The 21,572-nt window shown below is 41.5% G+C and overlaps 1 protein-coding gene across 2 annotated transcripts in view; it reads left to right on the top strand.

The window, feature by feature from the left end:
• suz12b (SUZ12 polycomb repressive complex 2 subunit b) overlaps nucleotides 1–21,572 on the top strand; it is a 69,857-nt gene that overhangs the window by 34,381 nt on the left and 13,904 nt on the right. For both annotated transcript variants that reach the window (XM_068003848.1, XM_068003849.1), the window contains 5 exons: nucleotides 1,454–1,539; nucleotides 6,682–6,913; nucleotides 13,441–13,543; nucleotides 18,681–18,786; nucleotides 19,153–19,330. In XM_068003848.1, coding sequence (XP_067859949.1) covers nucleotides 1,454–1,539; nucleotides 6,682–6,913; nucleotides 13,441–13,543; nucleotides 18,681–18,786; nucleotides 19,153–19,330 — 705 coding nt within the window. The remainder of the gene's footprint in view (nucleotides 1–1,453; nucleotides 1,540–6,681; nucleotides 6,914–13,440; nucleotides 13,544–18,680; nucleotides 18,787–19,152; nucleotides 19,331–21,572) is intronic.

Raw genomic sequence — 21,572 nt, forward strand, 5'->3', positions numbered from 1 at the left:
CATGTGTACTGTGAAAACTCAAATAATCAGGATAAGTTAGTACAGGCTCTGTACACAGTATCTTTCAGCCTTATGAAACTACTTTAGGCATTAGTGGACCGGTTCACTTGATTGGGCTTCACCAACAGCCGCCGGGTCAGCTAATCGTGTGACTATATTACTGCAGTTGGGAATCAACCAACCCAGCCCATTTCTTTGTAGTGGGTGGGATGAGCCCCGTGGGTGATGACGTAACCATTTGCCTGATCGGGTCTTTGTTTTCCTGTGACCACACGGTGACCTGAGCATTCTAACTTACTGGTAGTTACTCTCTGGTACCTTACTTAATTGATGTTATTCAGATGTGAGATTGGATAGTGTGCTGCTAGGCTATTTATGCATAAGGGCATCTTAACCGAGCCTGTTTGTCCTTGCCCAAAGTCCACATGCATTAACTTCCAGCAGAAGCCCAGGCAAACCTTTCATACAGGTGCTACGGCAAATGGTAATGCCCCTACTGTCACCCTGTCTGAGATGAGTTAATTAAGCCCAGACCAGCAATTGTACTCGAGTCCTTCTTGACCTGTGTGGCTCAACTACTGATTGGAATAATACTTCGTTATTTCTCTCCTAACCTGTTGTGTTAATGCTATTGGGAACCAATTTCTATTTAATAAACGTGGCTTCCATTTTCTTGCTTCTGATTCTTGTTTCTGATTTTTTTTTTTTCCTTCCCCCCCCCCCCCAACCCCGCTCCCAGTAAAGGTGGTGTTTACTGTGCTGGTTTAAATCCATTGCAGCAAATCACAAGGGTCAGGAAATGTAATCTAAAGTATAGTCAAACACACTCAAACCTTTCCTGGATCACGTAAAGTTCAGGATGCAGTGTGGTTAAATCTTTTACAGTTCAGCATTGTGGGATAGTAGTGCTCTACATTTTCTGCTGACCAGTCAGCATAGCACAGCCTGAAATAGTATGTTTCTGGCCTCCCAGGTCACAGCATCCTCTGGATAAAGGGATGTGCAGGGAACCTGCTACTGTGCCAATATCCCTCTTCAGTTCAGCTAGGAGATATGAGAGGGTGACCTGGGTGACTTGCCCTGATTTTTCTCTTTTTTTTGTGTGGGAATGTGCCAGTCTTCTACCTGGTACCCCTTGACGGCAAGGCAGAGATTGAGAGTTTGCTGTGGAATGGCCGATGCAACCTTGTGTCCTGATCTGTGGCACGGCATGAAACATTAATATATTGATTCAACTCAACTGGTACGTTTTTTGTTTTATTTGAATAGTCTTAAGCTAAATTTAGCCATTTTGCCTTGTAGGTAAATCTGAGAAAATAGTACCATATTTAGATGAAGCTATGACATTTCAGTTCATTTTTGATGCACCACAATTGTATCTAAATGAATTGGAACTTTAACTTTTCCACTGTTTGAATCTGTTTTGTGACTCTTATGTATTTCCCCCAACTAGAAAAGCCATCTCAAAACTCAGAGAACGAACAAAACTCTGTATCCCTGGAGGTGTTACTTGTTAAAGTCTGTCATAAAAAACGTAAGGTAGAGTATACAGATCTTTAATTATCCTAACCTGCAGTGTCACCTGGGATGCTTCTGTTGCATTGTGTATTCTTGAAAGTGCATTTTTGATTAGTGAAAACTGTTTGGCAACTTTACAAACGTTAATCTTCAATAATCCTGGTAGAGGTACTTGGAGATTCTGTACATTTACTTGAGGATAAATAATGCAGCATGTAATGGTTTGCTTGATTTGACTTTCTGGCAGGGCAGGGAGAACTTCCTCTGGGGATTAAATGAGTTAGGTAGAGTCCATGATAGATTGGAATATACCGGAATAGATTTGATGGCTCAATTGGCCTGTACGTTGTCTGCTTAAGTTTTTATGTGGTGACCTTGCCACCCTTTTTAAAGATGCTGACAATCTGTCTCTTTTAAATTTGAATGGCCCAAAAGAATCACATGTCCATATTGCAACTAATCTTGTAACTTAATAAGTGAAACCTTTGTAGGTCTTTATATAGGTGTGGGAAGAAGTTTTTTTTTGCAGTATGGTTCTTCCAATATCTTCCTCTAGGGTTAGGCAAAGTTGATTTAGAGCAAAGGTTAGATGAAATAGGGTGGGAGGAGGCTTGTGTGGAGCATAAACACCGGCATGGAACTGTTAGGCCGAATGGCCTGTTCCTCTGCTGTACATTCTATGTAAGTGGCTTTAATACTTTCAGGGGGTTTATTGCCATTGAACTGTCTTGAGATATCTTTGTGTAGCTGAAACTTGACTGCTTTCTCCTCCTTAAATCGACCCATTTTTAAATTGACTCATCTTGATGACAAAGCCCTCCCCAACTTGTTTCACTGAAATTATTTGTGACTTTTTGCCCGCTTTATTTTGTTTCCTGAATGCACTGGCTGTTACTGGGATACAGCTCCATGGATGCCAGTATCCTTCTGGACCCACTTTGCCCAAGTGCTTGTTTATGTATGAGCTTAGAATGTGAATGCTAGCAGGCTGTTTTGTTGTGATGAGCATCGCAGCAAAGCCCAATCCAGCCTTCACCTGTTGTCATTGCAAATGCACTTTCAGTAGTGGTTGCTGAAATGAACAGGATGACTGGATGATTTCCCCCTTCCCTATCCAAGGATGTGATAATAGTGCTATTTTTCATAGTGTCTCAATCCTTTCTGTGCATTCCTTGCAACTTTTAAATAATTTTGGTCTTTCCCCAATTAAGTATTAATTTTAATAGGTTAAAGTTGGTGCATGTACTTGCATAGCCGTGACCATGGTGAGTTATGGGTTTCAGCTCCCAGTGTTGAGTTGCTGATCTCGGCATTGCTGTGGGCAGTTCTTGAGCGCAGGTCAGGTGCTGCTTGGGAAGGAAAATCAGGAGGCTGGATCTTACTGAGCAGTGGGCTTATGAATGGTTCTGAGCAGGTGTGCCCCCTGGCTGCTTCTCAGTTGCAGATGCATTGTTGCCAAAGATGTCTGGGTAGAAAGTGGAGCAATTCACATCCCGACAAAAGTACCAGGAAAAAAGTTGGCCCTCGGAATTTGTGGTTTAAAGTAACTCGTGTACCTACTGTTCCTGCGTTTACTGTCGTTAATGGATGCAATTGCTGTTATACTGCTGAAATGTATTGGCAGGGCAATAGAGAAAGATAGCCCTGAAAAATTAGTAGCAATAAAAAAGTTAATCCAATTTCCTTTTATTAAAAGAAAAATTTAAAAAATTGGTGATCAGTGTCTTGCATTTCTAGTATAAATATACTTTTTTATTTAAATGGATAAACCAAGGTAAAGAACAAGGCACATAGCACAAAGTTGAAAAGAACAAGAGAGATGAGGAAAATTAAGTACTGGTTAGGCAGTGGATTTTAACTTGGGTTTTGAAGATTGAGGCAGGTGAGGAGTTCTATAATTTTGAGGTCCTCTGGAAGGAGGAGAGTGGGAGACTGGTGTGACAGTGCACAGTGAGAATGGAGAGAGGAGGAAAAGCATGTATATGAAGTTTGAGATGAATGAAAGGAAGGTGCAGAGGAGCACCATCCATAGTGATTTTTAAGTTAGAGATGAGAGGTGTGATATTGGGGGGTGGTGGTGAAGGGAAGGGGTCTGAAGCTAGAAGTGAGTGAAGGACTATTTGCTTTTTCTTGTATCCTGTTTAGGAATGTGAGGGAGGTGTTAAAGGAATTTCTTCACACATGGGAACATTATTCGAGTCTTGGGGATGAATTTAGTCTTGAGTATTGAGTTGAAGTGAAGTGTTTGATACAGGAAACAGCTTCTTGCAGCCGGCTGTAGCAATGGAGGAAATGCGGGAGTTCTGTTTAACTTCAGAGGAGATGGTGAGGCCAAGAATATCGATACATGAAAGACTAAGTGGAACCACCAAAAGTAAACGGTGGTGGCAATTGTTTGGAGTTGACAAGAAGTTCTTTGAAAGGTTAAAAGAAACTAAGATTATCCATTCAAGGCCATTAATGAGATCAATATGGAGCAATTAAGCCATTGTACTGAAATGAATGGAGCTTGTGTCCATTGAGGCCGTGGCATCTGAAGGACATTGATGAAGAGGGAATCAATGAAGGTGGACACAGTTGGGGATTGTTGATATGAAAAAGGGAAGAGTGGGAGAGAACAGAACCCTGGGACCCCTTCATTGATGGTTTCTCTCAGGATTGTTCTTCCTTTTTCTTTCGTTTCTCTTCTCCTCCCCCCTCCTCTCCCTCCGTCCTCCCCCGTCGGGGGAAAAAAAATGTCAAATTTTCCGACTCTGGCACGAGTGCTTTGTGGTGAAGTTCCTGTAGAAGGGCGTCGATTTTTATATTATAATGATTGTGAAGTTTTCATTGCTTTGCAGGCAGTGCCTTTTTTCTGGGTTTCAAAATATTTCTGGTCACAAAGCATTAGAATGATTCTGTAACCGTGCAACTTGAGTTAATTTTATAGTGATACAGTTAGTGCTACGTTAATGGCAGAATTATTTCTACTCCTGGAAATGCACAGCACACTTGTCTGGATCTGAAAGATCAAAGATGGGTTAACATTACAGATCTGCACCATCTCCCTTTTCTCTATCCGATAGTGATGGATCTGCTTTCCGTTTCTAGCATTTTGTTTTTTATTTCGTCACTCATGATTTCTCCATCTCTCTGCCATCTTTCACCGACAGTGTTAAAATGTAGTTCCAACTCTTGTGGGATAAAGTACTTTTCTTTATAAATCTATTAGTTTTTGTGCTCAGTGCAAAAAATGTTCACTAAAATAGTTAATTTCTCCAACAAAACTATTACTATTTTCTTACCGGTGTGTATTTTTAAGTAGCATTTTAATGCATGAAATCAGTTGTATCTGAAGATTTAAGAAGTTTAGTTTAATTTGTTCACTAAACCAATCAAATAAGCTTACATTAACTGTCTTGCACCTTCTCCCCAATAGATGTCAGATACTCGTCCCTAATACATCACTTAATCCTCCCAGTAAACACTGCAAGGTGTAGGCATTGAGTAGATTGGTTTCCAAATCTGTTTTACTACCTGTTCTAAGAACAGAGTCCATCTGATCAGTCGGGCTGTTGTAAATGTTCCAATGACACATGCTTGAACATTTTGGACATTTTTTCTCTTTTCTCTGGTTCTCCTCCTCCTCCCCCTCTTCCCCCCCCCCCCCCCCCCAAACTCATGTTGGCTATTGGGTGTTCCAGGCTCAGGATATTGCTCATCTGCAATAAATGCCTTGCTAGAAACACCTTTGCCATGGGCTGCTCTCCTAGAAACAGCTCTGCATATTTCTTTTTGAAAGTTAAGCTTTGAGTATGTTGTAAATGACAGATTTTTAGCTTTGTGGCAGGTTTGACATTATCTGCTTGAATGGTACACTAATGCTACTTACAGGTGACAAATGCAACAAAAAAGTTCAATAAAGATCCTCTCAAAATCAGTCCCATGGAACTTTGAACTTCAGTGTTGGTAAAACATGCGAAGTAGAAACCAGGTGCTCCAAGCTCACGGGACAGGAGTGCTAACCCTGCAGCCCCTTTGTGAGAGTGGTTTGGGTTTTTGTCACGGTCCATTGACTCTTTGCTCCAATGATTGTTCTGGGGGGTGGGGTAGGAGAGATATTGCAAGCTAGAGATTAAATTGCACAGAACAGTTTAAAAAGATTGTACAACAGCTTAGCTTGCCTTGCACATTCAACCCCTACACTGACCAAGATCAGGTTTGTGACCTTTAACCTGACTTTTGTTTTGGAAAAAGGGAAGGAGAGGGCAGGATGACTGATATTGGAGTTTGTTTATTGCTTTATCCAGGGAACAAATTGTATTCAGTAAAGTGTTAAAATGCATTTAAACTGAAAACTCATTCAAGACTGAGATGAGGAATTTCTTTATGCAGAGCATTGTAAATCTTGGGAATTCTCTACCCCAAAAGGCTGTGGATGCTCAGTCATTGAATATATTCAAGGCTGAGATGGATAGATTTTTGGACTCCAGGGAATCGAGGGACATGGGGACTGGGCAGGCACTGAGGTTGAAGATCAGCCATGATCTGATTGAATTCTGGAGCAAGCTCGAGGGGTTGTATGGCCAACTCCTGCTATTTCTTATGTTCTTATAAACTTGTCTTTTTCCATTTTGCATGTGTGGAGAGATAAATGGTGCACCAGCAGACATCCTGACCTCAATGTGGTTTCCTCCAAACGTTAGTATACGAGATGCATGTATATACAGAGATGGAGGGAGAGCTTTAGCGACTTCTAAAAATCCTCAACATGAAAATGGGACATACTGTAGAGTCTCAGTATATCGCAGCCATGTGTATGGGGACGGGGCTGAATGGGGTACTGATTGTATTGTGGCTTTTTTGAAGATTGGGATCTGGTTTATTTAAAAACAGTGCTATAGGGACAGGTCTGAAATCCCAGTAAGCCTCCCTTGGGTTTTGTCCCTGGTCACAGTCTGCTTTGCCTCAGATAGTTGAGGGTTTGCTTGATTTTTCTTGAATAGCAGTGGCAGTACACTCAATTTTATTAAAACTACAATCCACTACTTGTTAAAATTGTTAATCCTTAATGCAGTTCCATACAGTAATGGACAAGACTTGATGCAGTTCTTTTTTTCCCCTGCCATCTGTCTTTTTATTTTCTTTTTAGATAGTTTACTAACTTATGCATTTCTTTTCAAGGATGTTAGTTGCCCCATCAAGCAAGTGCCTACAGGTAAAAAGCAGGTGCCTTTGAACCCAGACAACAGCCAATCCAAACCAGGCAACTGTCCTTCCCTAGCAGTCCCTAGCAACGAGTTTGAGCCTAGCAACAGCCATATGGTAAAATCCTATTCATTGCTGTTCAGAGTGACCCGACCAGGCAGGAGGGAAGTGAATGGACTGACCAATGGGGAGATTAATGAAAATATTGGTAAGTATGGTTTATCATGAAGCTGAGGTGGGATATTCATTCTAGCTGAATCTCTACTAAATAATTAGCAAAGAGCCATGTAAAGTTTGAGATGAAGTCCTAAGTCCTTACTAATATTGCGTTTAGAGCTATAATGAAAATGTCAAGTTGTAAAATTTAGATGGTCATGTTTACAAATTTTAACTTGTCTTTAAATTGAAATTTTGAGATTTCAGTAAGTGCTAAATTAGCCTAATTGAATTGTACAGCATTCTGCTTATTCATGTGTGCAAATCTGATTTAATATTAAAGCTTGAGTGTCATGTTACATTTTAGCATAATTTAGTGCCTTGGTTTAACTGTCTTTGAAGCTCAAAATATTCTTGGCTGTACTGGTGGAAGAAACCATTTGAAAAGCAAGATATTCCTTTTAAACCATAAAAATGCTGCCGTTTATTGCACTGATTGTTGAGGCAGTGAAGCAATGTTACTTGTGTGTGAAAGAAGAGAAAAGAAAGAACTTTCATTTATATAGTGCCTTTCACAACCTCGATGTCCCAAAGCACAGCAGTAGTTTTGAAGTGCAGTTACTGTTGTAATGTAGTGAAACACAGCAACCAATTTGCAAACAGCGAGAATAATTTGTTTTGGGGGATGTTAGTTGAAGGATATACAAGTCTCTGCAGTAGAAATTGGAAACACGACCTTCTGACTCTGAGGTGAGGCTGCTACCACTGAGCCAAGACTGAGTCATATAAAGTTGCCAGAAAAAGTAGCAAGCCTGAGGATTGGGAGCAGTTTAGAATTCAGCAAAAAAGGACAGAGATTGATTGAGGGGAAAAATAGAGTATGAGAGTAAACTTGCAAGGCACGTAAGTAGACTGTAAAAGCTTCTACAAGTATCTTAAAAATAAAAAGATTACTGAAGACAAATGAAGGTCTCTTACTGTCAGAAACGGGAGAATTTATAATGGGGAACAGGGAAATGGCAGAGCAACTAAACAAATACTTTGGTTCTGTCTTCACAGAAGAGGACACAAATAACTTCCCAGAAATGCTAGGGAACCAAGGGACTAGTGAGAAGGAGGAATTAAAGGAAATTAGTATTAGTAAAAAAAAAATAGTACTGGAGAAACTAATGGGACTGAAAGCCGATAAATCCCCAGGACCTGATAATCTGCATCCCAGAGTACTAAAAGAGGTAGCCATGGAAATAGTTGGATGCATTAGTTGTCGTCATCCAAAATTATGGAACAGCTCCTGCAGATTGGGTGACAAATGTAACCCCACTATTTAAAAAAGGAGGGAGAGAAAACTGGGAACTACAAACCGGTTAGCCTAACATCAGTAATAGGGAAAATGCTAGATTCTATTATAAAGGATGTGATAACAGGACACTTAGAAAATATCAACGGGATTAGACAAAATCAACATGGATTTATGAAGGGGAAATCATGTTTGACAAACCAACTGGAGTTTTTTGAGGATGTAACTGGTGGAATAGATAAGGGGAAACCAGTGGATGTGGTGTATTTGGATTTTCAGAAGGCCTTTGATAAAGTCCCACATAAGAGGTTAGTGTGCAAAATTAAAGCACATGGGATTGGGAGTAATATACTGGCATGGATTGAAAATTGGTTAACAGACAGGAAAGAGAGAGTAAGAATAAATGTTTCTTTTTCCGGGTGGCAGGCAGTGACTAGTGGGGTACCGCAGGGATCAGTGCTTGGGCCCCAGCTATTCACAATATATATCAATGATTTGGATGAGGGAAGCAAATGTAATATTTCCAAGTTTGCTGACAACACAAAACTAGGTGGGATCATGAGTTGTGAGGAGGATGCAAAGAGGCTTCAAGGCGATTTAGACAAGTTGAGTGAGTGGGCAAATACATGGCGGATGCAGTATAACATGGATAAATGTGACGTTATCCACTTTGGAAGGAAAAACAAAGGCAGAGTATTATTTAAATGGTGATAGATTGGGGAATGTTGATGTACAAAGGGACCTGGGTGTCCTTGTACACCAGTCACTGAAGGCAAACATGCAGGTACAGCAAGCAATTGGGAAGGCAAATGGTATGTTGGCCTTCATTGCAAGAGGATTTGAGTACAGAAGCAAGGATGTCTTACTGCAGTTATACGGGGCCTTGGTGAGACCACACCTGGAGTATTGTGTGCAGTTTTGGTCTCCTTACCTAAGGATATACTTGCCATAGAGGGAGTGCAGCGAAGGTACACCAGACTGATTCCTGGGATGGCAGGAGAGATTTGGTCGACTTGGCCTGTATTCACTCGAATTTAGAAGAATGAGAGGGGATCTCATTGAAATGTGTATAAAATTCTGACAGGGCTAGACAGACTGGATGCAGGGAGGATGTTTCCCCTGGCTTTGGGGGGGGGTTCCAGAACGAGGGGTCACAGTCTCAGGATACGGGGTAGGACATTTAAGACTGAGATGAGGAGAAATTCCTTCACTCAGAGGCTGGTGAACCTGTGAAATTCTCTACCACCAAAAGCTGTGGAGGCCAAGTCACTGAATATATTTAAGGAATCCCACACTCACCTGACTAAGGAGAAAGCCTCCGAAAGCTTGTGATTTTCAAATAAAACAGTTGGACTATAACCTGGTGGTGTTAGATTCCTTGCATTTGTCAACCCCAGTCCATCACCGGCATCTCCACATTATATTTAAGAAGGAGCTGGATAGATTTCTAGACACTAAAGGCATATGGGAAGAGAGCAGGAATATGATATTGAGATAAAGGATCAGCCATGATCATATTGAATGGTGGAGCAGGCTCGAAGAGCTGAATGGCCTACTCCTGCTCCTATTTTCTATGTTGCACCTAAATGTGTGCCTGGAATATGCGTAACTTTTTTCGTCATTCATAGTTCAGTAAAGAAATTTAAAGCAGTTTAGTAGCAGTGCGATTAAATGTTATAAGTCTTAGTTTAATAGCATTTTCGGTAGTACTGTTGAAAGACATTAGAGTTTTTTTGAACGTTTAATGCACACTCGACCTAGTGACCTAATTGAGGAATAAAAAACCAGGTCGCGCGCACTCAACATTTTAAGCACATACCAATTTATTTTTCCTTCTGATGAGGAGAACCCTATTGAAATGTAGTTTATTGGCCTATCGCACCTTTTTCCTTTTGACACTTGAATTCCACAGCCACTTCAAACCAATATTTCCGCCACCCTTTGCAGCCAGCTATAAGAACTTCGTGTGCTTATGTTTATAGATTCTGTCCTTGTAATTCACATTGTGGACTCAGCAGTGAATCAATTGCTGTGATCAAACAGGCCGGCCAGTTTTTTTGGTTACACTTTGATTATTTTCCCCCTCTAAATATTCCCTCCCTTCCTTAGGGAATTGATCTCCCAGGTGTGCTGCCTGTAGCTGAGACAATGACCTTCCTGAGAACTGACTGGCACATTGCAAGTTGGATGAGCTGCTTCTGGGCTTTGATGGGTTAAAACCATGAAAGCTTCCTAAAACACTAAACATGCCATTACTACATTGACATATTCACATATTGAGGCACAAAAATGCAGTAAATGAGAGGTTCTAGTTAAAAGGAATGTTTAAAAACTGGGTTACTTTGGGGTTGAACATCTGTTACTGCAGTGCATGTGAATAGAATCATAAAAATGTTACAACATAGAGTCTGCGTTGGCTGTATGCAAAGGCAATCCAGCTAGTCCTACTCCCCTGTCCTGTCCCCGTAGTCCTGCACATTTTTTCCTTTCAAGTACTCATCCAGTTCCCTTTTGAAGGCCATGATTGAATCTGCCTCCACCACCCCCCACCCGGGCAGTGCATTCCAGATCTTAGCCACTCGCTGTGTAAAAGAGTTGTTCCTCATGTCACCTTTGGTTCTTTTGCCAATCACCTTAAATCTATATCTTCTGGTTCTTGACCCTTCTGCCAATGGGAAGTTTCTCTCTATCTACTCTGACTAGACCCTTCATGATTTTGAATACCTCTATCAAATCTCCTCGCAACCATCTCTGTTCCAAGGAGAACAACCCCAGCTTCTCCAATCTATCCACGTATCTAAAGTCCCTCATCCCTGGAATCGTTCTAATAAATCTCTTCTGCACCTTCTAAGGCCTTCAGATCTTTCCTGGACACAATACTGCAGTTGTGGCTGAGTGTTTTATAAAGGTTCATCATGACTTCCATACTTTTGTACTCTATGCTTCTATTTATAAAGCTCAGGATCCTGTATGCTTTTTTAACCGCTTTGTCTGCCCTGCCGCCTTCAATGATTTGTGCACATATATCCCCAGATCTCACTGTTACTGTCCCCCTTTTAGAATTGTGTCCTCTAGTTTATATTGCCCCTCATTGTTCTTCCTACCGAAATGTATTACTTTGCATTTTTCTGCGTTAATAGATCACTAACTGCACTGGTAAGGTAGGTTTTCTTTCTGTAGGTTTTACTATTCAACCCTCAAATGTCGCTCTTGTCTATGTCGCACCATCTGGGGAAACAGTCAGATATTTATTCCTGGAAGCAGAATTTGGAAAGCTCTTCTGTAACAAGTTTGCTGTGTGGCTTCTTGAGCTAAATTAAATCCAACCCTTAGAATCATTCGCCATTCAGATGGATATTTCACAAAACTTGGGTGTCGTTTTTTGGAATGCATTAGGAAGTATGAATATTCATTTATTGGTTCTAGATTCAGTTTCCAGACTGTATTTTAGTCTATGAAAAGCAACTGCCCACATCACATTTGTTAATGGGAAAGGACTGGAAACCTATTCCTATATTTTTTTATTAGCTGCCACTATAATGTTCATGATGTGGAGATGCCGGTGATGGACTAGGGTGGACAAATGTAAGGAATCTTACAACACCAGGTTATAGTCCAACAAATTTATTTTAAAATCACAAGCTTTCGGAGATTATCCCCTTCGTCAGATGAATGAGTGAAAAGGTTCTCAAATCGCATATCTTATACTAGGCTGGGACAGCATCACACCAATCAAAAGGTGTCGTTGTTATTCAAACAGGCCAGTCACGGAGAACAGCACGTCCCAGTACACTGGATATACATTGTGTCTATTACACAGACAGGCAGAAAGAAACCCAAAATGGCAGAGAGAGAGGGAATATTAAAAAACATAATTTTTTTCCCCTTTTTGCTGGTGGGGTTACATGTAGCGTGACATGAACCCAAGATCCCGGTTGAGGCCGTCCTCATGGGTGCGGAACTTGGCTATCAACTTCTGCTCGACGATTTTGCGTTGTCGTGTGTTCAGCATTGACAAAAGAAGAAGCTAGACTTAAATTTGTAAACTTGCAACATGAAGTTGGAAAAGAGCTGTGCACTTCAGGATCCAGAGCACAGTTGACTGGCTTTTGAATAAGATTTTTAATCTGGATTGTATCTGGCTCGATTGTTTGCGGCAGTCTTGTTGCCATTACACATTTTAGCACTGTTGTCCATTGGTTTTGTACTGCATTTTCAGCATTGGGTTGGTGCTCAAGATGCAAGTGGAAAGAGCTCAACGCATCTAGCTTTTACTAGATCCTGTGCTTCCTTATGTAAAGTGATGCTGTTTCAAGAATTGTTGCATTACCAAGGCAGAGTGCATATTTTAGGGCCACCACATTTTGCAGCTGCTGGATGTTAATGTTATAGCAGCTTTTTTCTACTAAGGCATCTTTTTTCTTTGCATGTGTGCTGTACCATTCAGGTGGTTGCAAACCTACCTTTGGGTTTTCGGTACTACCAATAATTGGTGGATAGGAAGTGTATGAGAAAGACATCCCCTGATTTCTCCTCCTTATAACGGATGTTTCTGATTTCCTCCCGTGACCAAACTACTAAGGTCAGAAAGTTGCTGTCTAGGTGAGGCCAGTGCTATTCCATTGGGCTTTGGAGTCCCAAAACCCCAGCTATTCAGTTGAGTGAAATTTCAGTAAATATGCTGTCCCTCAGATGTGTTGTTGACCTAGTGTTCTAATTTCTATTGCAGTCAGGAAGTTTCTGTACTTATTCCATGAAAGAAATTGCATTTCTTTCACATCAGGATGTCCCAAAGAGCTTTACAGCCAATGAAGCACCTTTTAGTGTAGTCATTGGTGTAATGTAGATAATGTAGTCTACTGCATAAATGTTACTTTTTCTTGGCCCTGCAGATTTATTAAGTAGCCTAGACTCCTAGTTGGTGGTTGTCTATTAAGTGTTGCATTTCTGACTGGCTTTCTTTTTACTGTGGGTCAGTAGTTTTTAAACTCTTAAGAACTAGTATAGTATTGGTTCCTGTTGAGTTGCAAATGTGGTACAAAGAACTGTTAATAACAAAAAGTAACTCCTGGGAAAACAGGATGTTAAATATATTTTGAGTTTAAATTTGGAGCCAGCTTCGTGGTTTAATCCAGTTTCAGGTTCTACACTGCTGAACATGGTAACACCAAACTGTTGCTGGAAAGTTTACTAGTTTAGAAACTAGTGAATCATTTGTGATCTTATGGCAGAATGTTAAACTCAAATCACCACTTCTGACACCAGTACTGTTTTCCTTTTAGAAGTAACAGATGAGCTTCCTAGTAGGCGAAAGCGAAATTCATCGCACAAGGATGATGGGGAGAAAACCTTTGTAGCGCAGATGACCGTCTTTGATAAGAATAGGTAAGAACATGACCAAGTTATCAGTGTGGTGTACTTGTGGAAAGGTGTATTTGTGCATAGATCTTTTGTCTTTTATTACACATCAATAAAGGACCGTTTCTGTTTCAAAGTGGAGAGTCTAGAACTAGGGGGCATAGTCTCAGGATAAGGGGTTGGCCATTTAGGACTGAGATGAGATTTCTTCACTGAGGGTTGGAATTCTCTACCCCAGAGGGCAGTGGATGCTGAGTCGTTGAGTATATTCAAGGCTGAGAGCAATAGATTTGTGGACTCTAGGGGAATCAAGGGATAAGGGGATTGGGCAGGAAAGTGAAATTGAGGTTGAAGATCAGCCATGATCTTAGTGAATGGTGGAGCAGGCTCCAGGGGCCGTATGGCCTACTCCTCCTGTTTCTTATGTTCTTGGGCTAGAAAGTGCAACAGTTAATATTCAGGTTTGAAAAGGATTTATTAGGAAATATATTACGTGCTTGCATACTTAATGGGATGCTCAAATAAGGATCTAGGGTGGCATTTTGTTTGAGTCAATATCAGAATCACAGGCTCACATATATAATGTAGGCTGTAGCCACCAGTCTAGGGAGTTGATATTCACTGAAGCTAGGCTAGGGGAAAATGATCTTCAGCACCTCCACTTAGCAAAGTGGTGAGCAGTGGCCCTGAATGGTGCCCAGTCAACTCATAAGCATTTTTCAAATGCTGGGGGAGTTATTCTGGAGTGTTCCGTTAATGAAGTTCCACTTAAGCTAGTTAATTTCCACCTGCAGAAAGGTTAGTTTTTTAAATGAAATTTGTCCAGAAATACAAAACCGTGTGGATATTTGCCAATCTCCACAGGAGTGGTGGTTGAACCCTGAGCCAGGGAGGGAAAATTCGGCCGGGGTATCTGCTTCTGATATCCAGCAACCCCTGCTGGGAATGCGTGTCAGTCCTGAGTGAGCACTGTGTAGGCCTCTGCTGTGCTTGCATGTTGAAGCAATGACCTGCATCAGCCTGTAGTTAAGTATCCAGGAGTGCAGTAGGGGGCAGATTTGCTTCCAGTTCTGCAAATGATGTGTTCCTTGTCTCTGATGTCCTGTCAGAGTAGTTATCAGAGGGGCACTTGCTCTTGGATTAGCAGATGTTCAGCTGCAGATTGCTAATGGTGGGGTGCGGCTTCCTGGGAGTGTCAATTTTTGTTGCCCCACAAAGTTTGCAAAACGATGGCTTAGTGAAAGCACATGGCTCAGGCAAACACGAGGGAGGAGGAAGTTGTATTTGGTTTCTGTAATGTTTGTTTGATAGAAATAATGTGCATTTATAGTAATTGCATTTAGAAGTGCATGATTCAATAGTAAGCTGTTCTAATGAAAACACATTAAGTTCTAGGTTTTCATGTCTTTTGAAGTTCTGTTCAAACTTGAAATTCTCAATTGGAGAAAAGGTAGCTCTCCATTGCAAGTCTGTCCTTTGACTGCCTTTATGAATGATTGATTTTTCAAGAGGTTGTATCAACGCTTTTTTGCTGAGTTTTTTTGAGTTGCTGAACTATTTAAAAATAAGTGTAGAATCATAGAAAATTTATGACACAGAAGGAGGCCATTTGGCCCATCGTTTCTGCGCCGGCTGAGAAACGAGCCACCCAGCCTAATCCCACTTTCCCACATTTGGTCCGTAGCCCTGCGGGTCACGGCTCTTCAGGTGCACATCCAGGTATTTTTTAAATGAGTTGAGGGTTTCTGCCTCTACCACCCTCTCAGGCAGTGAGTTCCAGACCCCCACCACCCTCTGGGTGAAAAATGTTTTCCTCATTTCTGCTCTAATCCTTCTACCAATCACTTTAAATCTATGCCCCCTGGTTATTGACCCCTCTGCTAAGGGAAACAGGTCCTTCCTATCCACTCTATTTAGGCCCCTCATAATTTTGTACACCTCAATCAAATCACCCCTCAGCCTCCTCTGTTCCAAGGAAAACAACCCCAGCTTATCTAATCTGTCATCATAGCTAAAATTCTCCAGTTCTGACAACATCCTCATAAATCTCCTCTGCACCCTTTCTAGTGCAATTATATCCTTCATGTAATGTGGTGACCAGAACTGTGCGCAGTATTCGAGCTGTGGCCTAATCAGTGTTTTATACAGTTCCAGCAGAACATCCCTGCTTTTATATTCTATGCGTCGGCTAATAAAGGAAAGCGTTCCATATGCCTTCTTAACCACCTTATCTCCCTGTCCTGCTACCTTCAGGGATCTGTGGACATGCACTCCAAGGTCCCTCTCTTCCTCTACACCTCTCAGTATCCTCCCATTTATTGTGTATTCCCTTGCCTTGTTTGCTCTCCCCAAATGCATTACCTCATACTTCTCCGGATTGAACTCCATTTGCCACTTTTCTGCCCATCTGACCAGTCCATTGATATCTTCCTGCAGTTTACAGCTTTCCTCCTCACTATCATACACACGGCCTATCTTTGTGTCATCTGCAAATTTCTTAGTCATGCCCCCTACGTTTAAGTCCAGAACGTTAATGTATACCACAAAAAGCAAAGGACCTAGTACCGAGCCCTGCGGCACCCCACTGGAAACCGCCTTCCTGTCGTAAAAACACCCATCGACCATTACCCTTTGCTTCCTGCCACTGAGCCAATATTGGATCCAATTTGCCACATTCCCTCGGATCCCATGGGCCTTCACTTTTTTTGACCAATCTGTCAATTGGGACCTTGTCAAAAGCCTTGCTAAAATCCATGTAGACTACATCAATTGCACTGCCCTCGTCGATCCTCCTTGTCACCTCCTCGAAAAACTCAATCAAATTAGTCAGACACGACCTCCCCTCAACAAATCTGTGCTGACTGTCCTTGATTAGTCCGTGCCTTTCTAAGTGCCAGTTTATCTTGTCCCTCAGAATTGATTCCAATAATTTGCCCACCACCGAGGTTAGGCTGACTGGCCTGAAATTACTCAGTCTATTCTTTGCTCCCTTTTTAAACAATGGTACAACATTAGCAGTCCTCCGGCACTGCGCCTATCATCCATTGAAGTTTGGAAAATGATTGTTAAAGCCTTCGCTATTTCCTCCCTGGCCTCAACAGCCTGGGATACATTTCATCTGGCCATGGTGATTTAACTACTTTCAAAGATGCTAATCCCCTTAATACTTCCTCTCTCACTATGGTTTATCCCATCTAATATTTCATACTCCTCCTTAACTACAATGTCTGCATCGTCCCTCTCTTGTGAAGACAGATGCAAAGTATTCATTAAGAACCATACCCACATCTTCTGCCTCCACACATAGGTTACCTTTTTGGTCTCTAATAAGCCCAACTCTTTCCTTAGTTATCCTCTTGCTCTTTATAAAACATCTTTGGGTTTTCCTTGATTTTACTTGCCAATATTATTTCATGCCTTCTCTTTGCTTTCCTAATTTCCTTTTTAATTTCACCCCTGCACTTTGTATACTCCTAGGCTTTCTAGTAGTATTGAGTTCTTGGTGTCTGACTGAAGCTTTCCTTTTTCTGCCTTATCTTACCCTGTATGCTCCTTGACATCCAGGGGCTCTAGATTTGGCAGCCCCAGCCTTTTTCTTTGTGGGAACATGTTTACTCTGCACCCTTTGAATCGTCCCCTTGAATGCTTCCCACTACTCTGACATTGATTTACTTTCATGTAGCTGTTTCCAGTCCACTTTTGCTAAATCATTTTTAGCTTAGTAAAATTGGCCTTTCCCCAATTGAGAACTTTTACTCCTGTTCTATCTTTGTCCTTTTCCATAACTATGTTAAAACTAACTGAATTATGATTGCTACCACCAAAATGCTCTCCCACTGATGCTCCTTCCACCTGCCCAGCCTCATTTCCTAAAACTAAATCCAGACTAACCCCTCTTGTTGGGCTTGCTACGTTCTGGCTAAAAAAAAGTTTTCCCGAATGCAATTTAATAATTTTGCATCCTCTGTACTTTTCACACGGTGTCCTAGTTCATATTAGGGTAGTTGAAATCCCCTACTATTTTTGTACGCCTCAAAAATTTGCCTACATATTTGTTCTTCTGTCTCCCTCTGACTGTTTGGGGATCTATAGTACACTCCTAGTAGTGTGATTGCCCCTTTTTTGTTCCTTAGCTCAACCCATATGGCCTCATTTGATGATCCTTCTAACATATTACCCCTCCTCACATCTGTAATTGTTTCTTTAACCAAATTTGCCACCTCTCCTTTTTATCCCCTTCTCTATCTTGTATGAAAACCCTGTAACCAAAAATGTTGAGCTGCCAGTCCTCCCCCTCTTTAAGCCATGTTTCTGTAATAGCTAAGTTACCGTACTGCCACGTGTCTATTTGTGCCCTCAGCTCATCTGCCTTATTCACTATACTCCTTGCAATGAGACGTGTATCCTTAAGCACTGCCAAACCGCCTTGCTCTTTATTTTCTAACCTTTGTTTCCTCTGCCTTTCTAAGTCACTTACTAATTTTCTGCCCTCCATCTTCAGTTCTGATTCTGTCCCATCTCAATCTACACTCAGGTTCCCATCCCCCTGCCAAGCTGGTTTAAACCCTCCCCAACAGCAGTAACAAACCTATATATGTATAAAGGGAGTGTATATCCCTGTGTAGTGCAAAGCAAACTCATTTAAAATTGTCACATCTATTCTCCCACCCCCTTCCATGTTAGTCAAAGTAAGCAAAAGATAGCTGCAGGGTATAGACGTTTTCCACCTGTGCACAAAGTACTCCCTCCACTGGGTAAGGAACTGGTTGGATGCTGTCCAAATATCCCTGTGGAGTATTGCTGTACCTTGGACTTGGAGCATCCCAACCAACAGTAATTCCACTCCCCCTTCTCCTCCCCCCCGCCCCCCCCCCCCCCCCAAAAAAAAGAAAGCAGCCTGCTTTGTGGCATTTACTGGATGAGATTAACCAATTACTCATGGTGTGGGGTTGCATCAATAGGTTTGGCTTGAGCCTGAGGCCTAGATGTTACAAAGTAGTGTATTTTAACCACCAGCTGTATTTGAATTTTAAATTCCAATTAGTTGAAAGTCGTTTTCCATCTTACCCTATGTCTCAAGAATGCGGCTCACCTTTGTCATTCTTGCATAACTGAGTTTTGTGCTGATAGTTGTGGTATTCTGAATCCAAGTGTTAATTTCCAGGCGGTTGCAGCTCCTTGATGGGGAGTATGAAGTAGCCATGCAGGAAATGGACGAATGCCCTGTCAGCAAGAAAAGAGCAACATGGGAAACCATTCTGGATGGGAAGGTATGTATTTAACCTCCTCCCCGCATGTTACAGTGCCAAATTCTAGGTACATTGAAACGCTATTTGTTGTGACCAACAGGCAGCCACTTCAGAGTTATGGGTGTAGATTTTCAGCTTGCCACCCAGATGTAAAACTGGCATTGCTGATCAACCGCCTGTTATAAAAACCACTTGATTTTCATTTCCATTGGCCGCTTAACCGCAGCACCAGTTTTACACGTGGGCAGCAAGTTGAAAATCGACCCTGTAGTTTCCATTCTGCTAATATCTACGCCACTCTGCTAGTCACTGTTTTGAAAGTTAGCAACAATGATCAATGTCAAAGTACATGTTTGCTCTAATATGTCTTGCTTTATATTTTTACAGCGGTTACCTCCTTTTGAAACCTTTTCTCAGGGTCCCACACTCCAGTTCACTCTTCGATGGACGGGAGATGCTGCGGATAGGTCCACTGCTCCAGTTGCTAAACCTCTTGCAACTCGCAATACAGACACCACAGCCGCAGAGACCAAGCTCAACTCGGTGAAACCAGCACAAACCCTCGGTAAGTACCACCAGCAAACACTAAGCATGCTGGAACCATTCCTGGTGTTCAGTCCATAAGGGTCCGATTTCCAATCTTATATGTCAAAGCTATAAATGAAGTTGAGGTACAGATTAGCCATGGTCTCATTCGAATGGTGGAACAACATTCCCCGCACCCCCCCACCCCCAAAGATGATACCCTGGCGCAGTGGTTTTCAAGCTGCCTCTGTGTTGTGATGGGTTTTTCTGCATGTTAGACACCCGGCGGACCCAGAAAAGTGATAGTGGTCACATGCATTATACTCCAGTGCAACTTTAACTAAGATAGGAACTGTGATTTTACATTTAGCAGGGATTGGGATGGATGTTTTTAGAAAGGTGTAGTTTGCAATCTACCCTTTTAATGAAAGAACGGATATGCATTTATATGGCACCTTTCATGTCCTCGAGGTCTCAGTGGTTCACAGCCAATGAATAACTTTTGAAGTGCAGTTAGCATTGTGATTTTGGTAAACACGGCCAATTTACGCACAGTAAGGTCCCACAAACAGCAGAGAGATGAATGACCAGTTGATCTGTTTTGGTGGTGTTGGTTGAGGGATAAATGTTGGCCAGGACACCGGGAGAACACCTCTCCTTCAAATAATTTTACGTTCACTAAAGAGGGCAGACAGTACCTCCGTTTAATGTCTCACCTGGAAGATGGCAACTCAGTGCAGAATTGAGGGAGCACTGCAATGGAAGTGTCAGCCTGGATTACGTTCTGAAGTCCTGGAGTGGGTCTTGAACCCACCATCTTCTGTCTTGAGGTGAGACCGCTATCACCGAGCCAAACTGACACAATAAAATTCTTGGAGACACACACTGAAGTATAATTGTTTCATATTGATGGATCCTTTGCTTATTACAGTGGTGTTTATTTGGTTTAGGAGTTCAAGCATATGGATGGGAATTAATTTTTTAAGAATAAATACTTGATGCCTGTTATTGCTTTTGAAATCGCACTGTTTTTAATCGTCAAATTGAACACATGTAACATTCAGTTTAGTGTACATATGCAAGTCTGTCCTCAGTTTGGCAAGACTCGTGTCTGTTGCTGCACTAATTATACTCCCATTTGAAATGCAAATTTGATAATTGCCATTGATGTACCCCACATGCCAACAGTGTGTGGTTTTTATTAAATGTAGTTCTGATTTTCTTGAAACTGGTAAGTATTTGCATTATGAGTAAGTTTGTGGAGTGGATGTGCTGCATTGTGAATTTATTCAGACTCTAGACTGTACAGACTAGTCCCACTGACTGAAGAATGGGTGTACATAGAGGGCACCCCTTGCCTTACATCGCCTGCTGTATCTTCTACTATTTTGCTTGGCAAAGTATACAAGGCTCCAGAAAGAACAATCTAAATACACACTAATGTTGTATTGGTTAATACTTAGCTATAGTTGCCTTCCTTCGGTGTTAATTGAACCACGCGGACTGAATTCGAGCAAACAGCCAGCTTCCCTTGGATTATGGATTTGTTGATTGTGGTTAAACCATCTTCTGTGCGAGCACTATGCCATTATTTGGAGCTTGCAATGTTCCAGGGAAGGTTTAAAACCTTTGTTAGACCAAAATGAATGTATATGGTTTTTAAACTTCTTACTAATTTGTGTGGATTTTAAATCAGTGGCTCAGGTCCAATAGGTGCGTTGGACTTTGAGTGAGTGAGAAGTTATTCAAAGGTTGGGGGACATCTGCCAGTCAGGTTTTGCTGTTTAAAAATCTGGGAACCTTTCTCATCAGAATGACTGTGGTTAGATTGTGGAAATCTGAGCAGCTGTCTGATGTTGAAGCAGAGTTCATAAACTTTTTTTTTAAAAAAAGGAGCAATATAGCTGCTTGAAATAAGGAATATTAGTGAATATTGTGGGGGGGTTGGTGGTGGCGGGTGTGTGCAGGAGAGTGAGAGTGCGATTAGACTAGGTAGCTGATGAAAAACACTAGCACAGAATTTGATGGGTGAAATGGCCTATTTCTGTACTGTAATATTTTGTCCTAATTGAATGGTAAGGCCTGAACAATGCATGAATTTATCAATGTGGTTTTTAACTCTCAATGAAAAATTTTCATTAGTTATTGGTTAGTTATCTCTCATGAGCAAGGATGGCTGAAAAATTCTAATTTTATAGACTTCTTCATGGATAGTTTGTCTGCTTTATGAACATACGTACCAACATATGAATTAAGAGCAGGAGTATGCCATTCGGCACCTC

The sequence above is a fragment of the Heptranchias perlo genome, chromosome 23, assembly GCF_035084215.1.
Source record: "Heptranchias perlo isolate sHepPer1 chromosome 23, sHepPer1.hap1, whole genome shotgun sequence".
Lineage (NCBI taxonomy): Eukaryota > Metazoa > Chordata > Chondrichthyes > Hexanchiformes > Hexanchidae > Heptranchias > Heptranchias perlo.